General features: G+C 39.9%; 2 protein-coding genes across 18 annotated transcripts in view; both read left to right on the top strand.

Moving 5' to 3' along the window:
• Window positions 1–8,310, top strand: part of LOC100535390 (uncharacterized) — a 30,905-nt gene extending 22,595 nt beyond the window's left edge. For 2 of the 17 annotated variants that reach the window (XM_087304983.1, NM_001447131.1), the window contains 3 exon segments: window positions 5,381–5,410; window positions 6,279–6,318; window positions 6,433–8,310. In XM_087304983.1, the coding sequence (XP_087161109.1) occupies window positions 5,381–5,410; window positions 6,279–6,301 (53 nt within the window). In that variant the 3' untranslated portion in view covers window positions 6,302–6,318; window positions 6,433–8,310. 17 annotated transcript variants of the gene reach the window in all.
• A 3,023-nt stretch (window positions 8,311–11,333) lies between these two features.
• The window catches only part of fndc7b (fibronectin type III domain containing 7b), a 61,829-nt gene continuing 53,087 nt past the window's right edge, over window positions 11,334–20,075 (top strand). The window contains exons 1-8 of the mRNA XM_087306270.1: window positions 11,334–11,418; window positions 11,497–11,518; window positions 13,280–13,540; window positions 13,707–13,967; window positions 14,597–14,866; window positions 16,534–16,794; window positions 18,566–18,838; window positions 19,313–19,579. Coding sequence (XP_087162396.1) covers window positions 11,368–11,418; window positions 11,497–11,518; window positions 13,280–13,540; window positions 13,707–13,967; window positions 14,597–14,866; window positions 16,534–16,794; window positions 18,566–18,838; window positions 19,313–19,579 — 1,666 coding nt within the window. The 5' untranslated portion in view covers window positions 11,334–11,367. The remainder of the gene's footprint in view (window positions 11,419–11,496; window positions 11,519–13,279; window positions 13,541–13,706; window positions 13,968–14,596; window positions 14,867–16,533; window positions 16,795–18,565; window positions 18,839–19,312; window positions 19,580–20,075) is intronic.

The raw sequence follows: 20,075 nt of genomic DNA, 5'->3' as shown, positions 1-20,075 counted from the left end.
GCTGGTGAAATCACCCTTGACAAGTCCCCTAACACAACCATGCTGCCAGTCAATCTATCTTTTAACTCTATCATGCACCACTGTCATGCGCTCATCGACTCCGGAGCCGAGGGGAATTTTATTGACTCTAAGCTGGCGTACAGTTTGAAAATCCCTGTTGTTCCCCTTTCTCTTCCTATCGCAGTGCACGCTCTTAGCGGTCTTTCTCTCCCCACCATCACACACTCCACTGCTCCTATAAGACTCATTACTTCTGGTAACCATTCCGAAACTATTGAGTTTTTTTTAACAGAGACTATTGCCACTCCTGTGATCTTGGGACATCCCTGGTTGGTTTTGCACAAACCTCACATTAATTGGGGACATAATACTGTGCTTTCTTGGAGTGAGAGCTGTCATAAATCTTGTCTAGTGTCTGCTTGTTCTGCTGTTTCTCGTTCTGTGTTTCAGGAGGAGCAGATGGATCTGTCAAACGTGCCCCGTGAGTACCATGACCTGAAGAGAGTGTTCAGTAAGTCCCGGGCTGCTTCTTTGCCTCCTCATCGTCCCTATGACTGTGCAATAGACTTATTGCCAGGTACGTCTCCGCCTAAAGGCAAATTATACTCGCTTTCTGCTCCAGAGAGGGAGGCCATGGAGAAATATATTTCTGATTCTCTAGCAGCCAAGATCATTCGCCCCTCTTCTTCACCGGCGGGGGCGGGATTTTTTTTTGTAAAAAAGAAGGATGGTTCCCTTCGCCCGTGCATTGATTATCGAGGGCTGAACAACATAACGGTCAAGAATACATACCCTTTGCCGTTGATGTCTTCAGCCTTTGAACGTCTGCAGGGGGCGAACTTTTTTACAAAATTAGATCTCCGCAATGCTTATCATTTGGTTCGCATAAGAGCGGGGGATGAGTGGAAATCAGCGTTTAACACCCCCAGAGGGCATTTTGAGTACTGCGTTCTGCCCTTCGGCCTTTCCAACGCTCCGGCTGTTTTCCAAGCATTCGTCAATGACGTGCTGAGAGATATGATAGATCAGTTCATTTATGTTTACCTGGATGACATACTGATATTTTCCCATTCTCTCCAGGAACATGTTCAGCACGTCAGGCGAGTGCTTCAGAGGCTGTTAGAGAATGGTCTTTATGTCAAGGCGGAGAAATGCGTTTTTCATGCACAGTCTGTTCCCTTTCTAGGGCATATCGTGTCAGTCGAGGGGTTGCGCATGGATCCAGAGAAGATTAAGGCTGTGGTAAATTGGCCAACTCCTGATTCCCGTAAGGCCCTGCAGAGGTTTCTGGGCTTTGCCAATTTCTACCGGCGATTTATTCGCAATTTCAGCCAGCTCGCCGCACCTCTGACCGCCTTGACCTCCTCCAAAACGCCGTTCAGGTGGTCCAGCGCAGCCGAAGCTGCGTTCTCAAAACTGAAAGGCTGCTTTGTTTCAGCTCCAATCCTGATAACCCCTGATCCCTCCCGGCAGTTTGTGGTGGAGGTCGACGCGTCAGAGGTCGGGGTCGGAGCTATCCTGTCCCAGCGCTCCTCCTCGGATGGCAAGATCCACCCGTGCGCGTATTATTCTCATCGGTTATCAGCCGCAGAAAGTAATTACGACATTGGTAATCGAGAGCTGTTGGCCGTCAAGCTTGCTTTGGAGGAGTGGCGTCATTGGTTAGAGGGGTCGGGGGTCCCTTTTATCGTCTGGACCGATCATAAGAATCTTGAGTACATCAAATCCGCCAAAAGATTAAACTCTAGGCAGGCTCGGTGGGCGTTATTTTTCGGACGGTTCAATTTCACCATCTCATATAGACCGGGATCTAAGAACATTAAGCCCGACGCGTTATCCCGTCTTTTTGATTCTTCGGAGCGTACATCGTCACTCGAACCCGTAGTGCCTAAGCGGATTGTTATTTCTAACATCACATGGGAGATAGAGTCGAAGGTTCGCGCAGCCTTAGATGGGGTAACGCCCCCGATTGGATGCCCACCGAGTCGGTTATTCGTGCCAGAGAAACTTCGGTCAGATGTTATTCGATGGGGACATTCCTCCAAAGTAGCCTGTCATCCTGGGGTGAGTCGCACATCATTTGTTATTAAACAACGATTCTGGTGGCCAGCATTGGCTCGTGATGTGCGTGATTTTGTATTGGCTTGCTCTGTGTGTGCTGTTTCCAAGACTTCCAATCGGCCACCCGCGGGACTCCTTCAGCCGCTGTCAGTACCTTCGAGACCCTGGTCCCACATCTCGCTAGATTTCGTTACGGGGCTGCCTCCTTCCAACGGCAACACGGTGATTTTAACCGTAGTGGACCGGTTCTCGAAGGCTGCTCATTTCGTCCCTCTGCCCAAATTACCGTCAGCCAGAGAGACAGCGGTTGCTGTCATTAATCACGTCTTTCGCATTCATGGCCTCCCGACGGACGTGGTTTCTGACAGGGGGCCTCAGTTTATCTCTAAATTTTGGAGGGAATTCTGTCGTTTATTGGGGGCTACTGTGAGTCTTTCGTCTGGCTTTCATCCCCAGAGTAACGGTCAGACCGAGAGAGCCAATCAGGATCTTGAGCGCACATTGCGATGTTTGGTCTCACAGAATCCCTCCTCCTGGAGTCAGCAGCTTTCGTGGGTGGAGTACGCACATAATTCGTTACCAGTGTCGGCCACGGGCCTTTCTCCGTTTCAGTGTAGTCTAGGTTACCAGCCACCAGTTTTTCCCAGTCTGGAATCTGAAGTCGCGGTCCCCTCCGTTCACGCCTTTGTCCAGAGGTGCCGCCGCACTTGGAGCAGGGCCAGACAGACCCTCCTCCAAGTGGGTGTGCGCACCAAGGCTAAAGCCGATCGCCACCGGTCTAAGCCTCCCGTTTACGTTGTCGGTCAAAAAGTGTGGCTTTCAACTAAGAATATTCCGCTCCGCACCGTTTGTAATAAGCTAGCTCCTAAATTTATTGGCCCATTTATTGTCACTAAAATCATTAGTCCTGTGGCAATCCGCCTCAAATTACCTCCAGCGTACAGGAGAATTCATCCCGTGTTCCATGTATCTAAAGTAAAGCCCGTTTTTCATACGGCAATTAATCCGCACACACCAGTTCCCCCCCCGCCGCGTCTCGTAGATGGGGAGACTGCTTATTCGGTTAAGCGCATTCTGGACTCTAGACGGAGGGGACGAGGATTCCAGTACTTGGTGGACTGGGAGGGTTACGGTCCTGAGCACAGAAGTTGGGTTCCGGCCGGGGACATACTGGATCACTCTCTTATCGATGATTACAATCGCCAGGTATGCTCGTCTGGGAACGCCAGGAGGCGTTCCTAGGAGAGAGGGTATTGTCACGATTGTGGATCTGTCTGTTCTTCTATGATGTGTCTGCGTGTGTGTATGTGTGTGTGTGTACGGTGTGGTGCGTTATGCGTTTACGTATATGCGTGTATGAGTGTGTGTGTTGGGTGTCTCTGTGTCTGTGTTAGAGTCGCGTTGCTGTCAGTTGTGTTTACCTTATCAGCTGGGTGGTCACGTGTACGCTGTCACCAGCCTTGCCGTGCGCAGCACCGCTCAGCTGTAATCAGTGGACCACAGGTGCAGCGCATTACCGCGCCTATATATGTTCAGCGTTTCTGTCTCACAGTGTCAGTTCGTTTTCTTCACGTCTGTTTGTCTGTGTCCTGTCAGGTTCCGGTCGCTGAGTTCTGGTCGTGTGTCGCGGGGAGAGCTCTGTGTTTGGACTCTTGTACCTTTCTGTTGGCGGCTCTCTGATCTTGTTCTTCAGTGCTCCCTGTTCGATTTATATTTCCTGCTGCTCGCTTGACTCACTCATCATCTTCCTGCGTTCTTCCTTCTGTCATTCTGTCTGAGTCAATAAATAATTATTTTACTTGCAATTGGGTCTCCCTGTATTCCGTGACATATATGTGTGTATATATTATATATATATATATATATATATATATATATATATATATATATATATATATATATATATATATATATATATATATATATATATATAATATTTTTATTGAGATTTTGACAACTTCATTTTTCAACTACAAGTTCAATCCACCTAAATTTGTTAAATCTGTAAAATTAACGTAATTTGTATTAATACAATGTGAATGAATTGTGTGGAGCCCTGCATTTTTTTTACAGTGGGGACAACATGAAGGAATTAAGTTGGCTTAAGTCATTTGAACAAATAACAAACTTATTTTTTTAGTGTATGTAAAATTAACAACACAATTCTTGATTTGTTCTGTGGCACAGCTTAATTGTTTTATAGTCAATCCACTTTAATCTTTAAGTTAACCGTATATTATTGGAGTTTGGACAACATAAATTAATTTTGTGGAACCCTTGTGTGGAAAGGTTTCCCAAAGTAGTCCTGAGCCCACTTATAGATGATTGAGGATTTTTGATGCAGTGCTGCCTGAGGGATCGGAGATCACGGTAGTTCAGTTTAGGCTTGAGCTCTTGTCCTTTACGCACTGAATTCCTCCAGACTCCTTAAACCCTTTAATGATGTTCAGCACCGTTGAAGGTGAAATATCCAAATGTCCTCTCTTTCTCTGAGGAACATTGTTTTTAAACATTTCAGTTATTTTCTCACATATTTGTTGGCAAACTGCTGATCCTCTGCCCATCTTTGCTCCTAAAGGACTAGACCAGGGGTGGGCAATCTTGGTCCTGGAGGGCCGGTGTCCTGCATAGTTTAGCTCCAACCCTATTCAAACAGACCTCCCTATAGAATTCAAGTGATCTTGAAGACACTGATTAGTTTGTTCAGGTGTGTTTGACTAGTGTTGGAACAAAACTCTGCAGGGACACCGGCCCTCGATGATCAAGTTTGCCCATCCCTGGACTAGACCTTTCTTGGATGCTGCTTTTGTACCAAATCATAATTACAATCACCTGCTGACATCACCTGTTACACATCACATCATTATTTCAGCAGTTTAATATTAATAACCCTAAACAGCTCCTGTCACATCTGCTTCTGAAGTGTGTTGTAGGTCTGAATGACAGGAAAGGATGAATATTTACTAACGAAATGAAGTTGAGCAGAAAGAACCTGAAATATTTTGTTTTCAAATTGTCTGCAATGAAACACAAGTCAAAGTTAATCTGGAAATCACTACTCTCTTTTTTTATGTGGGTTTTCCATACTGTCCCAACTTTTTTTGACTTGGGGTTGTTTTTTTAAAATGATTTTAAGATGTCTTGGTGTGAAATGGTTGTAATCTCCTTTTTTAAAAAGAAGTAATGCCACTTCTTGCTGTTTTGGAATCAAATGCATTGACATTCAGGCATTTTTAACCGTCGCACAGTGCCAAAACGGAGCAATAACTAACTGAGATTAACCTAAAGATGATTGTTGTGCGTGTGTTCTGTCTTGCAGTCTCGTGTGTGGGCAGCAGTGTTGGAATGGGTAAGAATGACTATGTTTTTATCTTGTCATCGCAAAACTATAGTAAACACTCCCATGATGGCAGCCTGATGTCAAAACAACATAAAAAAAATATGCAAAATCAGTTTTATCTTAAAAACTTGACGTCTATTTGACATCCACACATTGATGCCCTTTTGACCACAAAATAACGGCACATGGAGTATTATAATTTAAGAAAGGTTGTATTCATCTAATTAATTCTTGTAAATACTGATTTACACTGGATTTTGTTTCTTTACAAAGTGTGTAAACTACCTTGACGTCAGAACAACATCAAATTGACATCTTAAATTAGCATAAAAAACACATAAGAAATTGATTACAAGACTGTCTTGTAATCCATTTTTGACGATAAAGTCCTTTTCTTCAATGTCTCATCAACCTTTTCTGAGGTCCGATCCCGGACGAGCCCCCAAAAACTATCCCCTGGTCCCACTTGTTCAATTATAAGGGGAAAAAAAACAAGCACAGTCTGAAAGAAAGAGTAGTAACATTTTGTTGAGAGCAAGAGTTTTACTTCTCCCTTCTATCACGCGACCCTGGTTATCAGTCACACAAAGCCACAGCTGTTGTGGAGCAAGGTTATTTGAGGTTAATCAGACAAACATAAGTTCATATATTTGATTAAAAAAGGATTAAACTATTAATGCATAAAAATAAAAAAAAACATAACTCCTTCAACACAAATGTTGGATGTCAGATTGACTTCAGGGTAGTCAATAGACATCACATCAATTAGCATTTTTAATGTGATTTTTGATGTCGTTTAAGCATCAAGGAGACCTCTGGGTTACTATATGAAGTATCAGCTTTACTTGAAGTAAAATGTTTTAATTTTTATTTTCAGTACTCTATCGAGGGAGAAGATAATGATGGATCTCCTTGAGGTACAACAAGCAAAGTGTGTGTGTTTCTTCAGCTAAAATGAAAAAAGAAAACATTAAATTAGTAGTATTTATACTTCTATATACTTTCATAAAAAACGTTTTTTCTCTCTGCAGCTTCTAGTAATATTGGACTTACGGATTCATCAGAAAATGCCCCTCAAACCAAAGAAGCAACCTGAAAACCAGAAGAAAACACTGAAATCATTTACTGTGTGTATTGGCTTATGAAGTCAGACAGTACCTGATTAACGAGACCCAGTCACTGATGTTTATATATTTAATTAGCTTTATGTATTTTGTCAATCATTTCACATGCTTGCAGAGGTGACACTGAATGATTGGAGATTCATTGAGATGAATGTGCAAGTTTTTAGAGTATGTGATCAACACACAATGAATTCAGTTTACCAAGCAATGACTATTGGATATTTAACTTCACTTTCAGGGATCCCTAATGTTATCTCAGGGGTTTAGCCTATTATGTTGTGGTCACGTTTGTGAAATAACATTACAATTGGAATTTCTTAAATTTGTTGAAAAATAATAAACACAATGGCGATTGCACCTTTTGTATGGAACAATTCAGGTTTTTTCTCAATTCAGAAAACTTTAAAATGTAAACTTCAATTTGTGAGGGGAAAACCTGATTCCTGAGCTTGTAATTCAGATATTTGTTTTCTTACGTAGCATTCAAACCAGATAAGAGTCACAACTTTTAATATGTACATTAGACTCACAATTTTAAGAAAAAAGCCACCATTTTGAGATTTAAAAATTTAGAGCAGGAGTGTCCAAACTCAGTACTGGAGGGCCGGTGTCCTGCAGATTTTAGCTCTAAATTGCCTCAACACACCTGCATGGATGTTTCTAGAAAGCTTAGTACAGGGGTGGCCAACCCTGTTCCTGGAGAGCCACCTTCCTGCAGATTTCAGTTGCTACAACCACTTAATTAGGACCTGAACACCACGTGATAATTACAGGCAGGTGTGTTTGATATGAACTGAAATCTGCAAGAAGGTGACTCTCCAGGAACAGGGTTGGCCACCCCTGGCCTAGTAAGAGCTTGATTAGCTAGCCCAGGTGTGTCTGATTGGGGTTGGAACTAAACTTTGCAGGACACCGGCCCTCCAGGACCGATTTTGGACATGCCTGATCTAGAGTTCTGTTCTGCAGTAAAACCAAATGCCCACAATAACTCCCTAGATTACAGAGAAAACAGTTAAAGGGCACCTATTATGCAAAAATCCCTTTTATAAGGGGCTTAAACACAGTTGTGTGTCAGCAGTGTGTGAATATAGTCATCCTCTAGTAATACAAAAATATTAATTATACTTGTTTATAATCAGACTTGATGAAATCAGTCTGCAGAAACACTTTGATTGACATTCTCCCTTTGTACGTGTCATCAGAGGGGGAAAGCCCCGCCCACTAGTGACCATCTCTCTCTTAGTCTTGTTTTTGAATCTGTCCCTTTGCTGACACACAGGCATTTGTAGCTCCGCCCTCTTTTTAAAAGAGCACAATCTCATTTGAATTTAAAGCGACAGTCACCAAAACAACACAATTAGGATCAAAGCCTTAAAGGGTCAGTTTCAGAGAGTTAGAAAGCATTATCTGTGTGGTATTTTGAGCTGAAACTTCACACACTAGAGACACCAGAGAATGTTTTTACATCTTGTGCAAAGGGGCATGATAGGTTCCCTTTAATAGTCATTTTCATTATTATTTTGGGTTAAAGAGTTATTATGAAGGGCCATTTTGTGCATATCCAATCACATTGTGAAATAGTCAATGCAGAATAACTAACATGAATTGAAACTAAAGGTGAATTTCCAGTTTTTGAAACAAGCGTTAATCTGAGATAAAGTAAACTGAACTCCTCTACATTATATGCTGTGCCTCTGAGGGAACGATAAATCTAATTGTTAATTGAACTTCCCTCGGATGTTTGTCAGGTACATTATTTGACAGTAAAATTCATTCCCTGCATTACTGATGTGTGTGTGTGTGTTTCTTTTTTACTTTTTCATTACAAAAGCAAGAAGAATGGTTAGTTCACCCAAACATGAAAAAAAACTATTATTACTAGGGGTGTGAAGATTCGGTAATGATTATCGTGTCATTGATTTGGCTAAATTCAATATCCCAGCACATCACGATCAATTGATAATGCTTTTCAATATAATTTTGTGTTTTTAAGTAGTGCTGTGTGTACCATTCATTCATTCATTCATTCATTCATTCATTCGTTCATTATTTCATTCATTTGTTTGTTCATTCATTCATTTGTTCGTTCATTCATTCATTCATTCATTCATTCAATCACTCATTCATTCATTTATTAATTCATTCATTTAGTTGTTCATTCGTTCATTCATTTGTTCATTAATTTGTTCATTCATTCATTCATTCATTCGTTTATTCATTTGTTCATTCATTCATTTGTTTATTCATTAATTTGTTCATTCATTCATTTTTTTTGGGGGGCTCAGTCCCTTTATTAATCAGGAGTCGCCACAGCAGAATGAACTGCCAACTTATCCAGCAGGTTTTACGCAGTAGATGCCCTTGCAGCTGCAACCCAACACTGGGACACACCCACACACTCTTGCACATACTATGCCCAATTTAGCTTACCCAAATCACCTATAGCGCATGTGTTTGGACTGTGGGGGAAACAGAAGCACCCAGAGGAAACCCACACAAGCACGGGGAGAACATGCAAACTCCACACAGAAATGGCAACTGACCCAGTCGGTGCTTGAACCAGCGACTTTCTTGCTGTGAGGTGATCATGCTACCCACTGCACCACCATGACACCTGTACTGTGCATATATATATATATATATATATATATATATATATATATATATATATATATATACCTGTGAAAATTAAAATTTTTGGGTGTTTAAAAAAATATTATTGAAACGCCTGTGCTTCAAGATATCGACACTTCAGTTTCGCCTCAGTCAGCCATCCTCTTCGCAGGTAAGATGATGATGTGGCATTGTATGTTATGTGTTTATTCCTTTAAATGATTAGTTTTGTATGTTATGTGTATTTATATTGATACAATTTACCGCATTGGCGCACTCGTGGCTGGAATGGGGCCAAGTTGAGGAGTTGGTTGTGCTGACGGAGACTGAGGTAAAGGTGCTTAAATATCCGCACATTCTGACTTTCCAGCCTGATCTCACGAGAAAACGTAAGTATTTTACGTTTTGCCAGTTTAGTAGCTAATTCGTACGAATTCGTACGAGTTCAGTCGTACGAAATGGTACGATTTTAAAAAGGAGGCGTGGCACCTGACCCCACCCCTAACCCCAACCGTCATTGGGGGATAAGCAAATCGTACTAAATTGTACGAATTAGATCGTACGAATTCATACGAATTAGCCACTAAATGAAAAAGTTACGAATTGCCGTGAGATTGTGTTGGACTTTCTCCTTAACTAATATAACTTCATAAAAAAATTCTTGGATGACGCAGTGGCGCAGTAGGTAGTGCTGTCGCCTCAGCAAGAAGGTCACTGTTTTGAGCCTCGGCTGGGTTACTTGGCATTTCTGTCTGGAGTTTGCATGTTCTCCCAGTGTTGGCGTGGGTTTCCTCCGAGTGCTCCTGTTTCCCCCACAGTCCAAACACATGCATGCTGTACAGGTGATTGGGTAAGCTAAATTGTCCGAAGTGTGTGAGTGTGTATGGATGTTTCCCAGTGATGGGTTGCAGCTGGAAGGGTATCCGCTGAGTATAAAATGTGCTGGATAAGTTGGCGGTTCATTCTGCTGTGGCGAGCCTGGATTAAAAAAGAAAGGAAGCTAAAAAAAGAAGAAGTGAACGAATGACTATGTATTTGTAAAACCAAAATATCTTTTTAAAAAGGGTTTCATAATATTGGAATGAATCACGTCATCACATTGTTGTGTGTTTTGTCGTGAGGTATGCTGACGGTAAACACATGATCACATCTCCTGTGTTGTAAATTCCCAGTGGAGTTCAGCTAATAGTTCCCACATCTTCATCTTTTGTGTTTTAATCCCTTCAGTTCTAAAAAGTCTTGCTATTATTAATATCATCTCGGATCTCACAGAGTCTGAGAATCCGGAAATGCTGTTGAGCCGCTGGGAATGCTGGAACAGTTTTACATTTGATGAAATGTGATTTGTAAAAACAGTTACAGTCTCAGAAAAAAAATAAAGGTACGGGAGTTTACACTGGTTTCCCAATGATGGGTTGCAGCCGGAAGGGCATCCACTGGCAACCCCATTCATTAATTTTCTTGTCGGCTTAGTCCCTTTATTAATCCGGGGTCGCCACAGCAGCATGAACCGCCAACTTATCCAGCAAGTTTTTACGCAGCAGATGCCCTTCCAGCCGCAGGTCTGTCTGAGTGGGCGTGGCTAACACACATAACCACGCCCCTCCAGCTGTCAGTTTAGACAACAAACAGAAATGATGAGCAGGATGAGTCTGTTAGGCTGTAATAACTCTCCTCAAACCATTTTCCTCATCTTTCTGCATGAAACGCCTACTTTACTACATCCAATCAGCTTGCAATAGAAAAAACAAGTCCCGCCCACTGTTTACTAATTTAATATTCCATTTCTCTAGAAATTGCATTACAATACGAAGAAGAAAAAAACTGTAACAGCTTCCGGTTCATCCAGACTTTAATAAACACATAATTTGTTGTATAATAAAAAAGAATAAAATAATAATTTTAAAAAGTTGTGTTTTTATTCAATGCTTTACTGTAGGCCAATACATTAAAGATTCGGACAACATTATGAAATGCTTACTGATAGATGGTGCTGATAGTTTCTCCCTCAATATAGATTACCACTCAGTTCCTCCCTTTTGGCTTTTTTTTTTGTTGTTGTTATTTGGCAGCTCCTCAGGGAGGAAAGCAGAACAGGACGGGCCCCGCGGCTCCTCTGATTGGCTCTTTCGCCTGAGGTGTTCCTGCTCTATAGCCCAGAACCTGAACACCTTTTGTCTCTGACACCCTTGTAAACCATTATTTGAAATATTTCAGGTATTGTCAAAGATGAGAGTGCTGGAGACACTAGGTGTTGTAGTTTTACTGACTCTAACTCAGGTAAACTTATCAGTCTGTACAAATGAAGTATGTGTATAAATGTCGATAAATAAAACTGTGGTTGTTCTTTTTTGCCAGATATGGAGCACTCAGTCACAAGGTAAGTCAACTTTTCAAGAATGATTCGTTTTATTTGACCAGTAAACGTTTTAATCTTAATGGTGGCTACTTTTGTTACATTTATTCAAGTTACATTGAAAATATTGTTTATAATGAACCAGATTTAGCCTGTTTAATCTTTGTTTTATTAGTAAAATAAATGGGTATTGAAATTGTACATTTTCCCCCATGATGTTTACCAGACAATACATACTCAAATGTAATTCAGTGTAACAATATAGCATAAATGAGTTCATCTACTTTTGAAAATTAATATTTCTATCCATTTCTTAGTGATTGCAGTCACTAATGTTTGGAACTTAAACAAAACAGTTTTATTAAACAGTTTTATTCATAAAAATAATAGTTTGTTCACCTTATATTTTTAGGCATGAAATGATGATACATTAAAATTACTGCATAAAAAATGACAAAAAATTTTATTAAAATAATTTATTATTATTAGTTTATTAATTTTTTAAAATTATTTTTGATAAAATTAATTTATTTTATACATGTTTTATTTTTCTCTGTATTTTTCCTGTTTATTCAAATTTTATTAGATTTTTACTCCAACATATTTATTTGGGTTTACTCATTTTTGGAGTTCTCTCTAATATAATGATTATACACAAATATATTATTGTAAAGCATCTCATAGAAAATATTAATTTAAAAAATTTAAAAAAGAGAGATGTGCAAGGGGTGAACTAAATATATATATATATATATATATATATATATATATATATATATATATATATATATATATATATATATATATATATATATATATATATATATATAAACTACTGGTCAAAAAGTATGTTTTTCTTTGTTTTGTTTTTTAAGAATATAATTCTGCTCATTAAGGCATTTATTTAATGTAAAAAAGGTGACTACTTATTTATTTAATATTTATTTATTACTTATTGTATGAATTTTCAAATAGAAAATTTTGTTCATTCATTATTGATTTTATTACTATAACCATTAATAATAATTATTTTTATTATTATTATTAATATTAGAGTTATTTTGAAGGATCATGTGACTGAAGACTGGAGTAATGGAGCCGAAAATTCATCAGTAAAATCACTGGAATAAATTATTAAGTAAAACTATAAACTATACTTTTCAACAGTTATTTTATAGTGCAATAACATTTCACAATTTTACAATTTTTCTTTTTTTTTTTTTTGAATAAATAAATGAATTAGTTAATTAATGCAGCCTTGGTGAGGAGAAGCTTATTTTAAAACATTTAAAAATGTAAAAATAATATTTTTTTGTTCTGGAGAAAGTCTTGTGTATTTTTTTTATTGTTTTTTGATTATTTGGCTAGAATAAAAACAGTTAAAATTTTTTTTAAACATTTTAAGCTCATTATTATGAACCCCTTTAAGCTATATTTTTATTTGATAGTTTACAGTACAAACCATCATTATACAATAACTTTACCCTAATTACCCTAGTGAAGCCTTTAAATGTCACTTTAAGCTGTATAGAAGTGTCTTGAAGAATATCTAGTCTAATATTATTTACTGTCATCATGACAAAGATAAAATATATCAGTTAGACTCCAACTGTATGTATATATATATATATATATATATATATATATATATATATATATATATATATATATATATATATATATATATATATATATATATCTCTGTGTGTGTGTGTGTGTGTGTGTGTTAACTTTAATTGTTTTTCACTAGAATGTTACATTAATGAGTGATCTTTTCTTTTTCAGAATGCAATATAAATGCAATATCCTCTCCTTCGGCATCATCGCTGTTGGTTCAGTGGAACAGACTTCCGGGAGTAACAAATTATTTCTTGGACCTTCGGGTTGTGAACGACACAAACACAGCTCCAGTTGTAACTTCGGTCCCCGGAAGTCTGTCGATGAGAGAGGTGTTTGGCTTGAAGACGGGGACACTGTACACGGTCACAATTAAAGGGTTTATGTATTATACTGTTTTGTGTGTTGATACGAAAATAGCAAGAACAGGTAACTATCCCCTCTTTTTTTAGTGTTTAAGTATATGTGATTCAGCAATCAATTGAATAGACAACAATTGTGAGGAATATTAGGTTCAAATTTGATCTTTGCACATCACTAAACCGAGTGCAGATGATATGATAACAGTAATGTTTGTCTTTTGTTTCCACTCCAGCACCGGGTACATCTCAGATAACCTATTCAAAGTCAATATCAAGCACAGCCATCTGGCTAGAATGGGAGTGGGTGCAAACAGCACTACAATACATTTTGATGATAAATTCAACGTCGACAGGAGAACGGTACAACTTCACTTATGTAAATAACAGCACGCTAATTGGAAATCTTCGACCGGCAACTACGTATGACTGTTATGTGGTCACATCCAATGCTGGAGGTCTAGGAGCAAAAAGCAAAGTACGGACGGTCACTACATGTAAGTGAGCATTAGTAATGCTTTGAAACAGTCCTGTGAAAAAGTCTGGACACCCTATAAAGTTTATATTGTTGGCAGAGCTAATCAAACACCTGAACTGATGAAGTTTGATGTTGATCTGGAGCTTCAGGTGTGTGTGAACACACTCGGGATGAGCTTAATCTAAGCCAAAACTGGGTCCTGAACAGGACCATCATCCCAAACACAGCATCAAATCTACAATAGTTGGAGATGAGGCGGCATGGTGGCTTAGTGGTTAGCACTGTCGCCTCACAGCAAGAAGGGCACTAGTTCAAGTCCCGGCTGGGTCAGTTGGTGTTTCTGTGTGGAGTTTGCATGTTCTCCCTGTGTTGGTATGGGTATCCTTCAAGTGCTCCGGTTTCCCCCACAGTCTAAACACAAGCACTATAGGTGAATTGGATTAACTAAATTGGCCAATTGAGTGTGAATGTGAGAGTGTATGGGTGTTTCCCAGTACTGGGTTGCAGCTGGAAGGGCACTGTGTAAAACATATGCTGGAACAGTTGGTGGTTCAGTGACAGTTTTTGTGTAGGGTGTCCAGCTTTTCACATCAATGTAACTGTTATCTTCAAATGTTAACCCCCATTGTTTAATGTCTTGACTCTCAGTGATCCAGCCTCCAGCCGTGGTCACAGTGCTACAGACGGGCCCCCAGTCTGCCCGCATCAGCTGGCAACCTGTGGACAAGGTTCTAGTCTACAACCTTACCATCAAAAACTGGAATTCGATAAACACTACACTATATTCAAGCACTGTGTTCAACAACACACTAGAGATGACCAGTATGTCACCTTGCTCTTCATACCTAATCTCAGTGTCATCAATCAATGCCCTCATGGAAGTTGGAGAACCCAGGCAGGTCAACTATACAACAAGCAGTAAGCCATATCTTTTCAAATATATTTGCAGATTTTCTACTTTTGACCACTTTCAGAAGGAGTTAAAACATGTTGGAAAAGAATACTTTAGGAATAGACTATGGAATTTTTTTAAGTCAAATTAAGTTAATCATGTGAGTATTTTTTTTAATTGTTTTGTTTTGTTGTTTTTTTTGCCTTTATTTTGATAGAAGAGTATAGGAGCTGTTTTAGAGGTAGGGGTAAGGGTATTGGGAAGTACTGGGTGGTTTTAGCAAGGGTATATAAGCTAGTGCTCGATGATGAAGTTCAAAATGTTGAACTTGTAATACACATTTAATATACTTTTTTGGGGCATATATATACCCTTTTTAAATATTGAAAAGCAAACTGTGGAAATCTACGATGATCCTGTTGCCCTTGCAAACAAAACAAGATAGTTGTTGATAGAAATGCTAGTGTAATGGAGGCCAGCGTGGTGTAGGACCGGCGGGGTTACATTAGTGCCGTGACCCGGATGGGAGTGAGGTTTAGGGGGTGAGTGTAACGGAGGCCAACTAGTTAATGCTGTGCAGGTAAACCTCACTCCTCTGACCTCTAAAGGTGCTCTAGCGACAGACGCCAACGGCCTTGGTCTTTAGACTCATTGGTAGAGCAACCATGTGGAAGGTCGCCGGTTGGATAGTAGCTCGGAGCGGGTTGGGTGGCATAGGACCGGTAGAGTTACACTTGAACCCCAACCTTAAATTAATCCAAATGAACCATTGTGCATTCCAATTCTGATTTGCTTTTCGAAGGGCACTTCAAATAGTAAAAAAAAAATCAAGGCCACTGCATTGTTGTTTCAAACCAAAGGGCTCAAAATTGGCCATTTTAAATGGTATAATTCATGTAGACTTTGGGCCCCACAATACTCTGCACAAAGAAGTTGATTGGAACAGAGCATTCTATTTGGGACCCTTTGCCCTAATCTCTACGAAGCTGTCACTCCAGAGCAGGGGTCACCAACCCTGTTCCTCAAGATCTCCCTTCCTGCAGAACTCAATTGCAACTCTGATCAAACACACTTGCATGTAATTAAGTACTGCTTCAACTCCTAACTAATTGTTGAAGGTGCATTTGATCAGGGTTGGAGCTGAACTCTGCAGGAAGGGAGATCTCCAGAAACAGGGTTGAGGACCTCTGCTCCAGAGGGTAAACCCTAAGAAGAGATTAGGGCAGGGGTACCCAATTCTGTACCTGGAGATCTACCCTACTGCAGTGTTCAGGTCCAACCATGATGTCCAACCAAAAACAACTAAAAATAGGAACTGAAGGACACTTGGTACTTACAGGCAGATACAGTCAAGGTTGCAGCTGAACTCTGCAAGAAGGTAGAACTCAAGGTATAGGATTTAGCACCCCTGGATTAGGGCATAGAGATGTATCCTACGACTTGGAAAGCAGTGACAGACTTGGGTAATCAAGTTTAGCTGGAAATGGTATTGAGATAAAATTGAGTCATTAGCTATATAGGCTAATTAATTAATCCTTGAAATGAAATAACCAGTTAGGTTAGTTTGACACCTCCACCTTCTGATATGGCCAACTGGATGAAGAATTAATGTAGAATTAAGTTTAAACATACTTGAGTTCAAATTCTCTTCAAAGTCAGTTCTGTCTATTAACTCAAAATCTTTCCCACACAGCTCTGGGTCCAGTGACGTCAGTCTCGGTGGACTACAGCTGTGCTACAAATTCAGCTTCAGTCACTTGGACAACTGTGTTTGGAGCCACTTCTTACCGTGCCACTGCCGTAAGTCGCAGTGGTACAGTTCTGTCCTGCACATCGAACACTACAATGTGCCAACTTGTAAAGCTAGCATGTGGAGAAAACTACATCGTACACGTTACCGCACAATCCAACAACTGTGAAAGCACTGGCAATGCCACCACATCCTTCCAAACAGGTGAGATGTTGACACAGATGAAGAATAGGACGCACAAAAACCAAGTCCAAAACTCTTCAGCAATTAATATTCAGAGTTTGCACTTCACAGTTAGGGTTGATTAATTTTAATTGATGCTGGATTTGTTGCAGTGAAAGTGAGGTGGGTATACTGGCGTGACTTTTATTAATGAATAAGTTACTTTACTAGTTACTTGACAGAAAGTAATCCGATAAGTAACCCAAGTTACTTGCAACGCATTACACCCAAACACTACTTCCTGTTGGCATTCAGGGAGAATAATCTGAACTAGAATCAGTGATTTGTGGTGTGCATCCTGGATATCTATACTCTTGCATTTCTGATCATCAATGCCCTCTATTCATCCAAGAGCTTTAAAGACACTTGATACACAACAGAGAAGTCCCTGAAGATTGCATTGTTTCTACTGGGACATCTGAATAGTTTCACAACAGCAAGTGTTCTTTTTCTGTTGTGCTGACCCACTTCAGATGGTTGTATATTGTTCGATCAAGAGTCATGTCACAGTGTGGGAAATTGTTCTTCATTCAATAGAGGTGTATTTGTTACATGAAGGACATAATGCTTCCAAAGTTATTGCCATTTGTCTTGTTTGTGAACTCATGGAAGCTGAGAAGCCGCCGGTACTGTGTTCCTAATCCATTTTAAGCTATTATATCTCAGTTAATGGTGTTATGGATTATATGGTTGCTACAGTCCTAAATGGGGCAACAAAATTATCTTCAAATGTCTGTGGATTGCCGTTTTTCAAGTCATTCTCTTTAACAAATAACATGCCAGCTATGGCAATGCTGAGGATGCAGTGCAAATATGTGATCTAAATTGTATTCTGAGACAAAAGAATGAAGGTAGACAGAATTTGATATTGGCGTACTTGTGCATTGCATGTTTCAGGCCAAGGCCTATAATGGTTTCAGTATAGTTTAAGTGCTCTACATCTGATTAAAAATCCACTGGGACAGACACCTTTTTTCAAACTTCAGAAAAGACAGCATGAGTTGACTTTTAGCTAACTCTTAAAATGAAAGATCAAAATCTAGACAAGAGCTATCCCAGGTGTTATGTGTTCTCATGGAGGAAGCCAATACCCACCTATTCCTCTGCAGGGAGAAAGTAGTACCTAGAGAACAAGCCTTTTTTTTAGGCATTCATTAAGTGAATCACCCCTGCAAGCACACGGCGTCAACGTGACATCATATCGATGTTGTACCCCAACGTACTGGGGACGTTGGATTTTGTTTGGGAATAAAAATCGGGTTGACGTCAGAACCCATCGTCAGGCCGACTCCAATGTCCAACCTAAAATCAACCAAATGTCAACATCTAATCATGTTACAGCTTGACGTTGTGTGAACGTTACCACTATGACATCTATCAGACAAGTTTGGTCACTTTTCTACACAATGTAAAATCAACCAAATATCGACATTATTTGATGTCGTTATTGGACGTAAGTTTACCATTGTCCTTAGACACTGGCTAGGCAATACATTTTGATCACTTGACGTCATGACCTAAATCTAACCTAATATTATTGTCTTATAATATTGAGTGCCTGCCGGGACTCTTTTCAGAGCAGTAAGAACTGGCGTAACAGTAAACTAAAACCCATTTCAGAAACTCAAATAACAAGGTTAGGAGATTAGAAGACAAGATACTGGGAACTAAGATTAGCTATTGTCTGTATTCTGTGTTCTTTGATGCTTATCTTACTAAAGTTTAATCTATTTCTTTGTACGCATGCTTACAGCTCCCTGCGCTCCCTCCAATCTGATGCTGTACCGGGAGTGCAGCAGCAATGTCATCATCTTTTCTTGGGCTCCAAATAATTACTCTGCTTACTACTTTGCGAGGGCTGTTGACTCGGTCGGAAAGGTCATGGAATGCATGACTACAGACACATCCTGCTTCTTTACTGACACCACATGTGGACGCCTTTACAACTTCACCGTCTCGGGCTCTTCATCTTCATCTAAACAGCAGTGCAACTCCCCATCCAGTTCAGCGATTCAAATACGAACTGGTAACAATAAATATATCTTCAAAATCTATACGTGTTTATCATGACTAAACTTGGTTCTTTGGTTCTGTCCTGCAGAGTTTAGTTCCAAGCCAAATTAGACGCATCTGAACCAGCTAATCAAGCTCTTTCTAAGTATGCTAGAAACTTCCATGCAAGTGTGCTGAAGGAAGTTGGAGCTATGCAGTACACCAGCTCTTGACTGTTGTCTTGACTTGTTGGCCTAAATCAGGGGAGTCCAAACTTGATCCTACAGGGCAGGTGTCCTGTAGATTTTAGCTCCAACTTGTCTTAACACACATGCAAGATGTTTCTAGAAAGCTATGTAGGAGCTTAATTAGCTAGCCAAGGTGTGTCTGATTGGAGTTGGAACTAAACTTTGCAGGACACCGACCCTCCAGGACTGAGTTTGGACACCCCTGGCCTAAATATTTAACTCACAGCATATGATGCATTATGTTAATCTCATTCCACCAGCACCCTGCCCACCAAGGAACATGCGCACGTCCACCGACTGTCAGACAGATGTGTTGACCAGCAGCTGGGAAGGTGCGGATGGAGCCCTACGGTACACAGTGGAGGCTTTTGGCAACCGTGGAAATCAGAGCTACTATACGTGTAGCTCATTGAAGCAGAGCTGCACGATCACCGGCATAAACTGTGGAGAGAGTCTTACCATGATAATCACTGCTGCTGATAATGAGTGCTCCAGTGTTCTGTCTCTGGGGGAAGTAGGTCAGACTGGTGAGTGACAATGCCCTCTGGTGGACAAACAGTATGGTTACATGCAATCAATTTAAGCAGGTGCAGTTTTAAGTCATCAGGTCTTGTAAAATGGTTGGAACATCACAACAAACAGGTCAAATCCTACCTTAATTTACAGGCATTTCTAAGTGGAGTTTGCAGGGTTATAGAGCATTAGTTTTCCCCTCAATCTAAAGACATACATAATCCTAAGCAATGTGGGTCCTGCAATGGTCTGACCATAACCCAGAGATTTTCATGTCTTCAGACTGAGACAATAGGATAGGTTAAACATGCAGGCTAGTGGATTGTAGAATGGTTATATGGGTGTTTGTAAAAAAATTGTAAACAATTGATGCTTAGATCACTGTAGCACAACTGGTCATGAGCATCAGTTAATTTGTTGCCTGATGCAAAATTAAGTAAAACTATTATTTAAAATTTTAGCATGGATACATTCCAGGCCTCTTACAACACTAAAGAAAACGAATAAGCC

This window comes from Danio rerio, chromosome 23 (genome assembly GCF_052040795.2).
Source record: "Danio rerio strain M-AB ecotype USA chromosome 23, GRCz13ab, whole genome shotgun sequence".
Classification (NCBI taxonomy): Eukaryota; Metazoa; Chordata; class Actinopteri; order Cypriniformes; family Danionidae; genus Danio; species Danio rerio.
Note: the sequence above shows the minus strand (reverse complement) of the source record. Positions and strands in the feature narration are given on the sequence as shown.